The sequence below is a fragment of the Hyla sarda genome, chromosome 12, assembly GCF_029499605.1.
Source record: "Hyla sarda isolate aHylSar1 chromosome 12, aHylSar1.hap1, whole genome shotgun sequence".
Taxonomy (NCBI): Eukaryota; Metazoa; Chordata; class Amphibia; order Anura; family Hylidae; genus Hyla; species Hyla sarda.
The window spans coordinates 83,634,117-83,648,313 of NC_079200.1; the positions used below are offsets into that span (position 1 = coordinate 83,634,117).

The window sequence follows — 14,197 nt, forward strand, 5'->3', positions numbered from 1 at the left end:
GTCATAACCACAGTGCTCTCTGCTGACCTCTGCTGTGGTCCAGAGCAGGAAAAAATCCCCATAGCAGACATATGCTGCTCTGGACAGTTCCTAAAATGGACAGCAGAGGTCAGCAGAGAGCACTGTGGTCATGACATCAGAGGAAATGCATTTCTTTTTTGGATTTCTCTTTAGTATACAGCCCCTAAAAAGTACTGGAAGGATGAAGATTTTTTTATAGAAGTGATTTACAAATTTGTTTAACTTTCTGGCACCAGTTGATTTAAAAAAAAAATCCACGGGAGTACCCCTTTAAGTGTTCCCTTTATTTTTTTGAGCAGCGTACATTGTATGATCTATGCTGGAATAGGGCAATAGTGCAATACAATTTGCATATATGGAGGTTTTAACATCGGTGTAGAATATTTTCTGTTCACATATTAACCAGTGGATCTATTGTATAGCTTAAAGTAAAACAGTGTATTTCTAGCTTGTTGATAGTCGTGGTTAAACCTGGCTAGGGAGATAGGAAATCAGTTGGTAAGGTAATCCAAAGGTTGTGGAAACTGATCTAAATATTGTGAGAATGCCCCCAAAAATACAACCTAGGAGGTCGGGTGGAGGCTTCCCCCAGAGAGAAAAAGGGCTATCTGGTAAAATAGACAAAATCTGGAAGTCATGGCACAAGGCATCAAGACCAGAACCCAGAAAGAGGTTGGTTTCTCCTGGGAAATACGGTTCTAGGTACTCTGTACTAGAGGTGGAGGAAATAAAGGATGGACAATCAGAAGCACCCCCTCATCCCCAATTGTTGGAAGAAATTCTTATAGGGGTAAAAAAGTCTAATCAATTAATAGAGGACCTAAATAAGCACATTGGGGGGGGGGGGGGGCCTGCCGGCGGAAATATCCCTAATACGGTATAATTTTGCCAAAATGAGAGAAAAGGTCAATGAGCTATAAGTAAATTTTGCTAAAATAGAGAAAAGGCTAGGTGGTTTAGAGGAGGAAGTAAGATCTTTGAAGAAGGACAATGACACCATGAAGGATAACATTTATAGATCTAGAGGATAGGTCCAGGATCCAGGAGATGTAATGTTCAAATAATGGGGCTCCCAGACAGAGTGGAAGGAGGGAACACAGTTTTGGACTTCTGCACAGGATGGTTGAAAGAGGTTATAGAGGTAGAAAATCTTACACAGTGGTTTGGAATAGAACAAGCCCATAGGGTTCCCAGGGAGGGACCCCCTAGAACAGTGATGGCGAACCTTTTTGAGCCCGAGTGCCCGAACCGTAATGCACGCCAACTTTTTTCCCCTGAAAGTGCCAGCACAGCAATTAAATCATAATACACATTAGCTTGGCAGTATAGTTCCCACACATTAGATGCAGTATAGTTCACCCACATTAGGTGCAGTATAGTCCCCCCACATTAGGGGCAGTATAGTTCCCCACATTAGGGTTGGCAGTATAGTTCCCCCACATTGGGTTGGCAGTATAGTTCCCCCACATTAGGGTTGGCAGTATACTTCCCCCCACAAGGTTGGCAGTATAATTCCCCCCCCCCACAAGGTTGGCATTATAATTCCCCCCACAAGGTTGGCATTATAATTCCCCCCCACAAGGTTGGCAGTATAATTCCCCCCCACAAGGTTGGCAGTATAATTCCCCCCCCACAAGGTTGGCACTAGAATCCCCCCCCCCCCCCCGCAAGGTTGGCAGTATAATTCCCCCCCACAAGGTTGGCAGTATAATTCCCCCCCACATTAGGCAGGCAGTGTTCCCCCCACATTAGGCAGGCAGTGTTCCCCCCACATTAGACAGGCAGTGTTCCCCCCACAGACATACAGCCTCCAGCCATATATAGTGTATGGCTGGAGGTTGTATGTCTGTGTCGGAACACGGAAGATGACGTCCCGCTGGTCACTTACCATGCGCGCGTCATCCTCGGTCTTACCCCATGCTCCACTCTGCTCTGCTGTACGGGCGCACGCATGGGACGTCAGTGACGTGACGTCCCTGCGTGCTCTACCTCCCGGCGGTCCCTGCGTTTTTAAAGCTAACGCGGGACCGCAGAGAGGTAACCAGGACATCCTTGTGTCCCAAAATGACCTTTCGGGACACAGGGATGTCCGGAATGTGACGGGGGCCTGTGGCCACGTGCCCACAGAGGGGCTCGGCGTGCCACGTGTGCCATAGGTTCGCCATCACTGCCCTAGAACAATCCTGATAAAGGGCCTTTCATTTCAGGATAGAGAAATAATCTTAAAAAAGGCAAGGGAAATGGGAAACATTATGTATAATAAGAACAAAGTGTTTATGTATCCGGATTTTTCATGGGAGACACAAAAGAGAAGAGCTTCTTTTAGAGACGTTAAGAGGCGATTAAAAAATGTGGGAGTACATTTCTCCCTTCTGTTCCCCACTAGATTAAGAATACAACATAAGGGTAAAATACTGATTTTTGAAAATTCATGGTAAATGCTTGGATGGAGAGAGATGGATTGTAGAATTATAAAGCTGTGAGAGAACTGGTCTCATGGGATACGGGTCCCTGAATGTTATGCATATGGATGTGTATCTCCAGAGTGGAGGGTGGGAGGGGGCATACGGGTGCTGATCACTAGGTTAAAGACATACGGTTGAAACAATGTGCGTTATAGGTGGTTGTGGTGGGGTCTTCGAGCCTGGATGGGGTGTCTGTGCGATAGGGGACCATTAAGGCTCACTGGAAAGGTGTTACCTAAGATAAAAAACAATCTAAGACCACTCTCCAATGATGGTTGAGCTGGGAGCACCTGAAAAGAATGCTAAGCGTCCAAACTTTAGACTCATCCCTCATTGGATAGGGCTAATAGGGGAACAGGAGTGTTTTTTAAAGGAACTGGAGATCTTTTGGGAAATAAATAAAGATACTACGACCCCTTTAATAGTGTGGGACGCAATGAAGGCTTTTCTGAGAGGTCTATATAAAAAGCAAATTAGCAAAAAATAAATGAATAAATAAATAAAGGAGTATGCAGAGGAAGAACTAAATTTAAGTAATGAAGTCACTTTATTAGAACTAGAAAAGGGAGGTCCAGAGCAGGAAGGGCATTTCCTCAAACTTTATAAAAAAAAAAAAAAAAAAAAAAAAAAGCTCAGGATTATTATAGAGAAAATCTCCTTAGAAAAGCACGAAATAAGGTTAGATTTAGGGGACAAGTCAAGTACTTTGAAAAAGGAAAACCAAATAAGATGTTAGCTAATCTGCTCAAGAATATAATGGAGAATAATAGTATAACTGCTTTAAGAAGGGAAAATGGGACAATAACTACAGATAGAGGGGAAATTGAACAAATAATTTCTTTTTATTCAGATCTCTATACGGAGGATAAAATTAATGAAAAGGAGGTAACAATTTTTAAATAATATTAATATCCATTGTTTATTAGAGGAATAGAGTAAGGTCTTGGAGGTGCCAATTTCCCTACAAGAACCGGAGGAAGCTTTAGCGCCCACTCCAGGAAACACCTCACCGGGGTCAGATGGTCTTCCTTTTCAGTTATAAAAGGAAGAATTCAGCTTTTTTACTACCCAAACTGCTAGTGACTATAAATGAATCCTGGAGGGTGGGTACCCTGCCTAGATCCATGAATGAAGCCAACATTGTACTGATTAGGAAACAAAAGAAAGATCTGTTAGAATTGGGTTTCCATTGCCCTATATCTTTATTGAACACAGATATTAAAAACTGATAGTTAAGGTCCTGGTGAGAAGCCTAAACCAGGTAATAGAAACAATTGTGGGAAAGGAACAAGGGGGCTTCCTGCCAGGGCGAACGGTCCATGACAATATTCAACAGGTGACAATTCAGTGTAAGAGTCCTGGTCCCCGCTCTATCCTGTCGTTGGACGCAACAAGGCCTTCGACAGGGTAGAGTGGGGATACTTATGGGAAATGTAGAAGAAGATGGGTCCCGTAATTTTGAGTTTTATTCAATTATTATATAAGAACCCGGTGGAGAGTGTGGTCTTAGACTTAAAGGGCTACTCCGGTGGAAAACTTTTTTTTTTTAAATGAACTATTTACGTTATACATAGAGCCCCTAGCAGTTTGGATTAGAGAGAGCAGTCTGTTTGAGGGATTTGGACCTAATGGGGGTAGAAAGAGGACCTTACTTTATGCGGATGATATCCTCCTTTTTGTTATGTATCCCCAGGAAAAAGTTCCATATATAATGGAGATGTTTGAGAAGTATGCCTGTGTTTCAGGGCTCTAAATAAATTGGAGCAAGTCCACCCTGCTTCCCCTAGATGAGGATATCGATAATATGGGAGGGAAACTTAAAGTATTGAGAAAATCAGAAAGTTTTACTTAACTGCGGGTAAAAATAGTAGCGGATAATGACAAGTTTGTGACTAATAATATACAACCTTTAATAGCAAAATTGAATAGTAGGAGTTAAAATATAGGGGAAAATGCCCTTCATAATGTCAGAGCGAGTGGCAATTGTAAAAATAGTAGTCCTCCCCCAAATTCTAATTGTTTTTAGCGCTTCACACATGTGGATTAATAAATTATGGTACAAGAAAATGGAGGTCCTATTGGGCAGGTTATTATGGGGCAGAAAACTAGTAAGATTAAAATATAGACAGTTCACGGCGCCACAAGAAAAAGGAGGAGTAGCCATACCTAACTTATTAATTTATTATTTAGCGACACAGTTGGTTCGGATTGGAAATTGGAGGGATTCTCAATCTTTATGCACAGCAGTGAGAGAAAATAGGTTGGATAATATAGTTGAGTTTTTGGCGGTAAAGACAGAGGAGGACAGGGATAGAAATAGGAATCGGCAGGTGAGAAAATTCAGCAAAATGTGGAATACACTTAAATAGTATGGAGTTTACACCACTATGGAATAACAAGAAATTTTAAGAACTTTTAGCATGTGAACAGAATTTCTGGGGGGGAAAAAAAAGGAATTAAAAAAATTGAACAGATGTTTGAGAAGGGGCAACTACACAGTTTTTGTTACCTTAAACAGGTGTATGGATTGAGGGATAAGGATTGGTTGTATTATTTACAAGTTAGGCACGCAGTAGGGAACACTGTAAATAAGGATTTGTACACTGTACAAATCTGTAAATAAAGATAGAGGAACACAAGTTAATTGATGCATTAACTAAAATCGATAGTATAAAAAAAAGGAGTATCGATAACATACAAAAATCTGAACACGAGTGTAGGTGTAAATGGCATAGAAAGTGTTAAGAGGAAGTGCAAAGAATATACAGACCATATCCAGGATAATAGTTGGGTTAATATAGGTCAAAATATTAATAAAATATCATGTAATATGCAACACAAAATAACGCAGTTTAAAATTTTGCACAGGGTTTACTACCGCCGTTACAGCTATATAAAATGGGGGGTAAAAAGTTCATCACAATGTTTGAAATGTGGATTGGAAAATGCAGAGATTTGCAAAATATTTGGACATGTAGTAGAGTGCCAAACTATTGGGGACAGGTAATAAGGGAAATAGAAAAGAAATATGGAGATCCCTCGCACAGTGGCATTTATTTTATTGGGGGCAGTAGAAGGAATAGGGAAATATGAAGGTATGGGGCATAGAGTATTGTTCTATGCGAGGTTAGTGATATTAAGGAACTGGGTGAATCCCAAGGCACCACAAATTGAATAGTGGAGGAATAAAGTGAATGCGGTTATAAACAAAAAATTAAGGAGGATAAAGGAAAGAAGAGGGGGAAAGAATTGGGATAAGATCTGGAGATAATGGGGGAGATTTATCAAAACCTGTGCAGAGAAAAACTTGCCCAGTTGCCCATAGCAACCAATCAGATTTTTTCTTTCATTTTCCACAGGCCTTTTCAAAAATGAAAGAAGAAATTTGATTGGTTGCTATGGGCAACTCAGCAACTTTTCCTGTGAACAGATTTTGATCAATTTCCCCCATTGATAGCAAAATTTGGTGCATGGCTAGGATACAATAAAATAATAGAGATTCAATATACGTGTTTTATTGGTTTCAATATACGTGTTTTATTGGTAAAGTGATGTGTATATACTCTCTTTAATGTGAACCAATGTAAGACTTCTTACTGAAAATGTATTTGCATAGGTTTATTTTTTTGTTGTACTTTGAAATGTAATAAAAAAGAGAAAAAAAAAAAACAAGGAAAAAGTAAACAAAAAAATTTTAAATGGACTTTTAGCACAAAAAAAGTGCACCGAAAAAGTGCTATGCTATGCTATGATCAGCGGTGGGTGGGCGATTGGCTAACGGTGGCCAGCCACTCTTTCATACGGACAGTCTGGCCCCACAATTATCAAAAAAGTCTGAGCCCAAATAAAGGCTGGGGCAGACTGCAGCGACCCTGTAGGGCCCGAGTCACGCAGCTAAAGGTGCTGCGGACCTGCAGACACCTGCAGTGATGGTGCGCTGAAAAAAAACGTTTTTCTTTTTTTTTTTTTTTACTCCTGCCTAACCTAAAACGGACCCTAACTTCTAATGTGCCTGCCAGGGGGCAGAAGCAGCACTGGGCTCCATCTTGCCCACCAGATGGAAAGAAAATGGAGTACAGAACGGAGCAGCATGCTCCTCACCCTCCTCCCCATACTGCTGTGATTGGTACGTTTGTTCCGACAGCCCAAGGACGGCTGTTCTGGGGGATGTCAACACTGCCACCTCCCAGTACAGTATGGAAGGCGATCAGTGGTGTATAATACACCACTGATCACCTTCTTTTTCCGAAGCATCTGAGACACGAATGGCCCGGAATCACCGGTCTGGATTGATCGGCGATAACCGCCATGGGGGGGGGGGTTTAGTGGAGGACAGCAGGCATTATCCCAGAAATCGGCATGGCGTACAGGGACACCGTCCGTCCTTAAGGACTCGGGAAGCAGGGCGTACCTGTATGCCCTGCTTCCTGAACAGGTGCTCTCCAACAACAGTTTTGTAAGTCAGGACTGGCCTGGCTTTGATGTCTGACTTTTTGGAAAGATTTGCAACTTTTTTTATGCCTACATGTGATATTTGCACTTCAAAAATTCAGTGCCGCTGCAAAATGAAAACTGAATTTGATTAGGTATGGTGGTTTGCTACTTTATGCCTACCAATGACGGTCGCAAAAAAATAAAAATAAATGTAAAAAAAGTGCTTAGGTGTACATGAGACATTTTGTGTGCCCAGAGTAAGCAAAACAAAAAATAAAAAAAAAAGCTCTAAATGCAATGATAAATCCCCCCAAATGTCTTATTCTTTTTTTTAACTTTATTGTTACATCAACAGGTGAACATGGTTAAAAGAAATGCAGGAGTAGAGAAGGATAAAAGAAGCTCAGGGACTGCATACTCACACATGGTTCACAAAACCAGTTCTCTCTTTTTTGGCAAGCAGCTAAATAACATTCAGGGCAGACTTCAATTTCATTCATCTATAAATAGGAAAACAGACATGTATGTAAGCAATGGATCATCTAGACAATGGACAGCATCTTACATGGGTCAATCAGACCTCAATCTGTCTGGTTTTGTGATACTTGTCATGCGAAACATTGATACAATCACTGGTTTAAATGGGAAATAAACTGGAAGAATCTGCAAAAAAATTTCACAGTGCTATTGAAACATTATAACAAGTAAGAAATAAACTACATCAGCAGTGGTGCTTGATGAAAGTTTGTGAACCCTTCAGTTTAATCTAAAACTACATCAGCTTTTCACACAATTCCTCAAAAGGACATATAGAAAACCAAATCAAACAAATTGCTATTCCACTACTATAAAGGTTGGGCCACACTTCATATATCTGCAGTGTATTTTACGTTGTGGGAAATCCGCTGTGGATTCTGCTATGAGAAGACACACAGGGCTATCCCGCCGCAGCCCTATGTGCCGTAAGGTTTGGAGGCGGTTCCACATGTCAAGTGAAATACGCTGCAGAGTTTCGCAATGTGTGACCCTAAAATAAAAGGGGTATTCCAGGATGTTACTAATTTGCTGGAAATGTGTGCAATATGGAAAGAAGTGTGCAATATACATGCATTGTGGAATGCTTGCTCTTTTTCGGCCACTCACCCACACTAAACCCAATACACTGGGTTATAGTGCGGGTGAACAGGAGACCGATGCAGGGTCTTTGTCTAAGATACATAACTGCAGCCCAGAGCGGTTCACACGGGCGTTGTCGCCCGTCCCGATTTTCTCCCGTCAATGCTTCCTAAATGGAGCATACTACTAACGGATGCAAAATGATGCAAAGGGATGCCATTTAGTGTGAGTATGAAAAATCAGCTGCCTACAGACTCCCACAGCCGGAACTACTACTTGTTCCATGATGGGAGTAGTAGTTCCCCCAGCTGCAGGAGTCTGGGGGCGGCTGGGGAGACCACTGTAGTGCTTGTACTACTACCCCCATCATGGAACATAGTCTGTTCCATGTTGGGGGTAGTAGTACAGGGGCTGAGGGACTGATGAGGGACATTTCTGAGACCCCATGCGATCAGAAGTTATTAACCAGGGGAGTGGGCGGCATGCTCCGCTCCCCTGCGATGTATAACTGTGTCTCTACTTTCATTTTCAAATACCCCGCTGGGAGCCCTGAATGGCCGACATCTAAGTGGCCATTCAGGGCTCTGAGCAGGGTTTTTAAAGTCAGTCAGTGAGATTGCACATAGCGCTGCAGGGGCCATATGTATTTAGGAGCGCAGCGGTGGGCAACATATATATAGAAGCTATGCGGGGGGCCCAGACATACAGCCTTATATATCTGGCCCCCCGCAGCGCTTCTATATGTCTTGCCCACCCGCTGCGCTATAGATACATCTGGCTTCATTCATAGCACTGTGGAGGCATATGATTATAAAAGCGCTGTGGGGGCCAGACATAGCGTTATCTGGCCCCACACAGTGCTTCTATGTACATATGCCGCCGCAACGTTATGAAAGACAAGTATTATTTCAGCAGCGTATCAGGCCGGCCTGCCTCCCGGCACGATGCGCTGCTAATAGCAGACTTTTCATTCATAGTGCTGCTGGGGGCTTATGATAGCGATGCGGGGGGAAAAATATATATAAATGCGATGCGGGGGGCAAGACATATAGCGCAGCAGGGGGCAAGATATATAGAAGCGCTGCGGGGGCCAGACATATACCCCCAGCCTGAATGGCTCCTCAGTACCGGCCATTCAAGGCTCCCGGCGGGAAATTTAAAAATGAAAGTAAAAAATACATTGTACATCGCAGGGGAGTGGAGCATGCCGCCGCTCCCTTGTTTAATAACAGAAGTGAGACCCGATGCGATCAATCCCTCAGAGTCTGTTCCATGATGGGGGTTGTAGTACAAACACTAATGTAGCTTCCCCAGCTACAGCCAGACTCCCGAACAAGTCTGTTCCATGATGGGAGTAGTAGTCCCTCAGCACTGCAGGAGTCTGCTGATGTCACCTCTTCTGAGCATGCTCAGAAGTAATAATGGATATTATAAACCAGGTGAAAACGGATGACATAAAAGGCTCATCCGTTTGCCATAGACTTCAATGTTAAAAATAATGACTAACCAAAAATAGCCATTAATTTACCTGTTTCTTGTGACGGAAGAAAAATGAGTGCATGTGCCGTTTTTTCTCCTGCCACCACAAATAACGCCCGTTATTCATGACACTTTTTACTTTTTGTTATAACTGCCAAAGGGAGCTACCATAGGGTTTGTGCAGACTACAGAGCATTGCAACCTAGGGTCTGTAGAAGACCCTAGGGTGCAATGCTCTGCAGTGTGCAAATACCCCCCATGTGTATAGCAGTGCTGCAGTGGAGAGCAGACTGCATATATGGAGGCCCTGGGAGGATCCCTGACCGCTGGGGCCGCAGCACAGCGCACAATGTGTGTGCTGTAACTGCACATTTTGACCTACCGTAGGGGGCAAAGGCGGCGGCAGAAGATGTAGGGTCACTGACTGATCCTCCAGGGCAAGCTGAGAGGTGGATGTAGATGAAATGGCGGCGGGGGAAGAGACAGTTGGGAGAAGCAGCAGCCCCACCTTGGTGAGTGAGTGGTGACTGTAATGGGAGGATGGGGCTGAGTCACTGAGGCTGCTGCGGGATTTTGCGGGACCCGCAATCCCAATGCAGGGGTCTAGTGGACAACCCCCTCATGTGACCACATTTTGGAAAGTACACCCCTCAAGGAATGTAACAACATGGCTCAGGAGTAAGAGAGCACCATGTACATTTGAGGCCTAAATTGGTGATTTGAACAGGGGTGGCTGATCATCACTGGGTGATAACGATGGGGAGGAGGAAGAAATGTGGGGTCTTTCTCCTCTCCCTCATCGGTGGTCCTGATGTCGGAGGCAAGCGCATGGCATATGCCTCTTTCACCCAAAAAAAAAGCCTTCAGGGCATTTAAATTTGATAGGGGGTATGTAAGTGTGAGTGTGTAAATGTAGTGTTTTAACTTTAGTGTTTACTGCCACCAGCAACTGTTCTGCGCCGTGTGGTCGGACCATACCATGTGTGCAGATTGAGCCGAGTGCTGATCAGTGAATTATTACTGACCAGCACTTATTTGGGATGCAAGTCTTTTTTTATTTTTATTTTTTTGTGCTTTTTTTGTGGTCCGTGCCACCAGCGACTTTTCTGAGTGGGGTGGCCTAACCGCAAAGTCCCCCTAAAAAAGAGCAAAATAAAAACACCTGTACCCAAAAGGCAGGGAAAGGCAACATAACAGTGGTCTCTAAACTGTGGCCCTCCAGATGTTGTAATCTTGCTGGGCATGCTGGCAGTTGTAGTTTTGCAACATCTGGAGGGCCACGGTTTGTAGATGCCAAGCCATGCCGCACATTCAATGCCACCATACCTGCCGCCGCACCCGCCCCTACAAGCCCGCACCAGACGATCGTCTGTAGGTATGGGACACAGCTACCCGTGTTTGCCTGCTCTGCCAGGACTAAACCCCCCCCTTCCAATCTGCGATTGGTCAGTCGCTTCTGACTGACCAATCTCAGAGATAGGAGGGGTGGCACTTCTACTTTCAGGGTTATTGGTGCTGTTTCTGACAACACCCATCACCCTTATTTTCCGGGGCACTGGGTCACCTGAGACCCAATTGGCCCAGTAAAACAGTGATTCGCTGGTCAGAATTGACCGGAAATCATGGCAATCGCTCATAAAGAATGGTCTCCGGACCCCCCTGGGTGAAATGCCGGGGTGGCTGCCGATAGATAACAGCAGTCATACCGGCCCGATGTCATAAATCTACGGTGGTGTGCGCTAAGCTACTCTTAGCAGCGCCGTACATTTACGAGGCATGTCCTTAAGGGGTTAAAGGCCTTGGCTGCCATAATTGCCAACTGGAAACCCACAATTGGAAATGTACAAAACATTTTCCTAATAGCTCTCTGGCTTGTCCAAGTGATCTTTAGCAAACTGTAAAAAAAAAAATATATATATATATATATATATATATATTTTTTTTTTTTAATGTCAGTTTCATGGCCTTTTATATATGGCCACTAGGGATCTCCCTTCTTGGCCAGACCACATTCAGTCTCATTAAAAGCACAGATTTTGGTCTCCTGCTGGACTGGCAGGAGACCAAAGTACGGAAATATGGTTTGGCTATAGGCAGTGCATAGCTCTCACTCTCTGCCTGTAATAAAACAGGCAAGAGCGAGTGCTCTGCACGGCCGCACACCGCCAGCTTAATTAGTATGACCCCATCCCCCTCTCAATACAGAGCCGGCTGGCCACATGGTGTAAACATGGCACAGCAGTTCTCAGATCCTATTCCTCCACTCTTTATACCACATGCAGTGATGACCAGAGGGGAGGTGATTCCGAAGCAGCCTGCCGTGCCATAGGCTGCCTCATCTATGCATGCTCCCAAGACTGAGAGCTGCATAGATGAGAGAGGGGCGAAAGCGATCCCTAGCATGGCCGTAGATGACGTAGCACCTGCTGGGGAACGCCCCTCCCTTTCCACTGAAAAGAAAGACACCGCAGACATAATGGAGTGAGTTTATCTATTTTTAACCTAGAAAAAAAATAATTTGAAGGCACGGGAGGTGTTAAAAGTAGCTAAGGATGTGAATTGTAGTGATTTCCTGAAAAAGTTTTTATGACAGGTACCCTTTAATATTACCTGAAGTGAGAAAGGATATTAGAGATTACCTTGTTTCCTGTGTGACCTCCTGGACGATTATATGCCTAGCTCTTGGTGTAATCTTTGTGTGTTGACTCCTGGGGAGGACAATAATGGTCTTGAATTTCCTCCATTTGCATTGTGTATTGGTGGTGTTCAAAATCTTAAAGGGGTTATCCACCATAAGGTGATTTTAGTCCGTACCTGGCAGGCAGTAATGGACATGCTTAGGAAGGATCTGCGCTTGTCTTGGGGCTAAATGGCTATGTTGTGAGATTACCTTAACACTGTGGCTAGCTGTTTGTGAACTGGTATTTCCTGTTTGACTTTCTTTTTTGCCGACAAATCCCATAATTTCATTTTCCTCCCTCCCACACATCAGCCACCCCACCCATTGAAACAAATGAGCTGCATCCATTCAAAAGACCTGTGGTTTTCAATCAGGGTGCCTACAGTTGTTGCATTAGTTGCAGATATATCTCTCCCACCAAGTGATCCCTCCACCCATTGAAGCAGACAGGCTCACTGTCATCAGCTAACTAGTGGGTCAGGTCTCGGCCGCATTGCAACCTGGGAAAAATCTGAGACAACAGTCATTTTGTATGCTGTTAAAAATAAATATTGGGGTGAAAATCACATTAGAATTGTGAGAAAACAGTCACACACAGGTACAGACACTATATTATGAACTATACTAACTTTACAGCACCTGTAGCATAGTCAAATAAAAAAAAAATCCTGGAATACCCCTTTAAGAGATGTTCGGTAACCTTTTCCAGCCTGGTGAGCATCAACAACTCTTCTTCCAAGGTCCCCAGATATCTCCTTAGTTGATGCCATTATAAACTTCCACAAACATGTTGTGAAGACCTGACTTTGATAGATCTTTGGGGGAGATTTATCAAAACTTGTGCAGAGGAAAAGTTGACCAGTTGCCCATAGCAACCAATTAGATCACTTCTTTCATTTTTGAAAAGGCTTCTGAAAAATAAAACAAGCAATCAGATTGGTTGATACATTTCGCCCTTTGTTCTTTAACCTCTTAACGACCACGGACGTATATTTATGTCCGTGGCCGGCTCCCGATCTGTGAAGCACGCTCAGAAGCTGAGTGCGCTTCACATCTGCGGGGTCCTGGTTGAGATCAGCAACTGGGACCCGCGGTAATACTGGACATCACCGATAGGGCTGATGTCTGGTATTAACCCTTTAGACACCATGATCAAAGTTGATTGCGGTGTCTAAAACGGGACAATATGCTGCCGGTTAGCTCAGCGGAGCTGTTCGGGACCACCACTGTGAAATTGTGGCATCACAAACAGCTGAGAGGAAAGTGGGAGGCTCCCTATCTGGCTCCACGCTGTCCGATCAGCGTTTGATTGCGCCTGAGATCCAGGCTTGCGCAATCAAGCGGAGATAACACTGATCAATGCTATGCTATGGCACAGCATTGATCAGTGCCTGCAATCAGTGTAATGCATGTTATAGTCCCCTATGGGTGCTATTTAATTTAAAAAAAATAAAAACAAAACTGTGTAAAAAAAAAAAATTTAAACAAACGTGGTATTCTTTCCGAACTATAAAAATATATAGTTAATTAAACCACATGGTCAATGGCGTATGTGCAAAAAAATTCCAAAGTCCAAAATAGCGTCTTTTTTTGGTCAAAATAGCGCATTTTTGGTCACTTTTGTTAGACCATAAAAAAATTTTTAAAAAGCGATCAAAAAGTCAGATCAAAACAAAAATGATACCGATAAAAACTTCAGATCACCCTCATACACCCCGTAGGTGTAGGGGTCAAAAGATGACATTTTTAAATGTATTAATTTCCTGCATGTAGCTATGATTTTTTCCAGAAGTACGACAAAATCAAACCTATATAAGTAGGGTATCATTTTAATCGTATGGACCTACAGAACAAAGAGGTAGTGTCATATTTACCGTTTCACCGTAGATTTTTGGGTTAAATGACTGATGTCATTACAAAAGTAGATTTGGTGGTTCAAAAAAAACCACGACATCTTATGGATTTTTAGGTGCAAAATTGAAAGGGTTATGATTTTTAAAAG

General features: G+C 43.3%; 1 protein-coding gene across 23 annotated transcripts in view; it reads right to left on the reverse strand.

The window, feature by feature from the left end:
• Nucleotides 1-14,197, reverse strand: part of ZMYND8 (zinc finger MYND-type containing 8) — a 172,243-nt gene that overhangs the window by 50,244 nt on the left and 107,802 nt on the right. For all 23 annotated transcript variants that reach the window (XR_008849297.1, XM_056548802.1, XM_056548785.1 and 20 more), the window contains one exon: nucleotides 7,343-7,420. Coding sequence is in view for 22 of the 23 variants with exons in the window: in XM_056548802.1 (XP_056404777.1) it covers nucleotides 7,343-7,420 (78 nt within the window). In the remaining variant the exon portion in view is untranslated. The remainder of the gene's footprint in view (nucleotides 1-7,342; nucleotides 7,421-14,197) is intronic.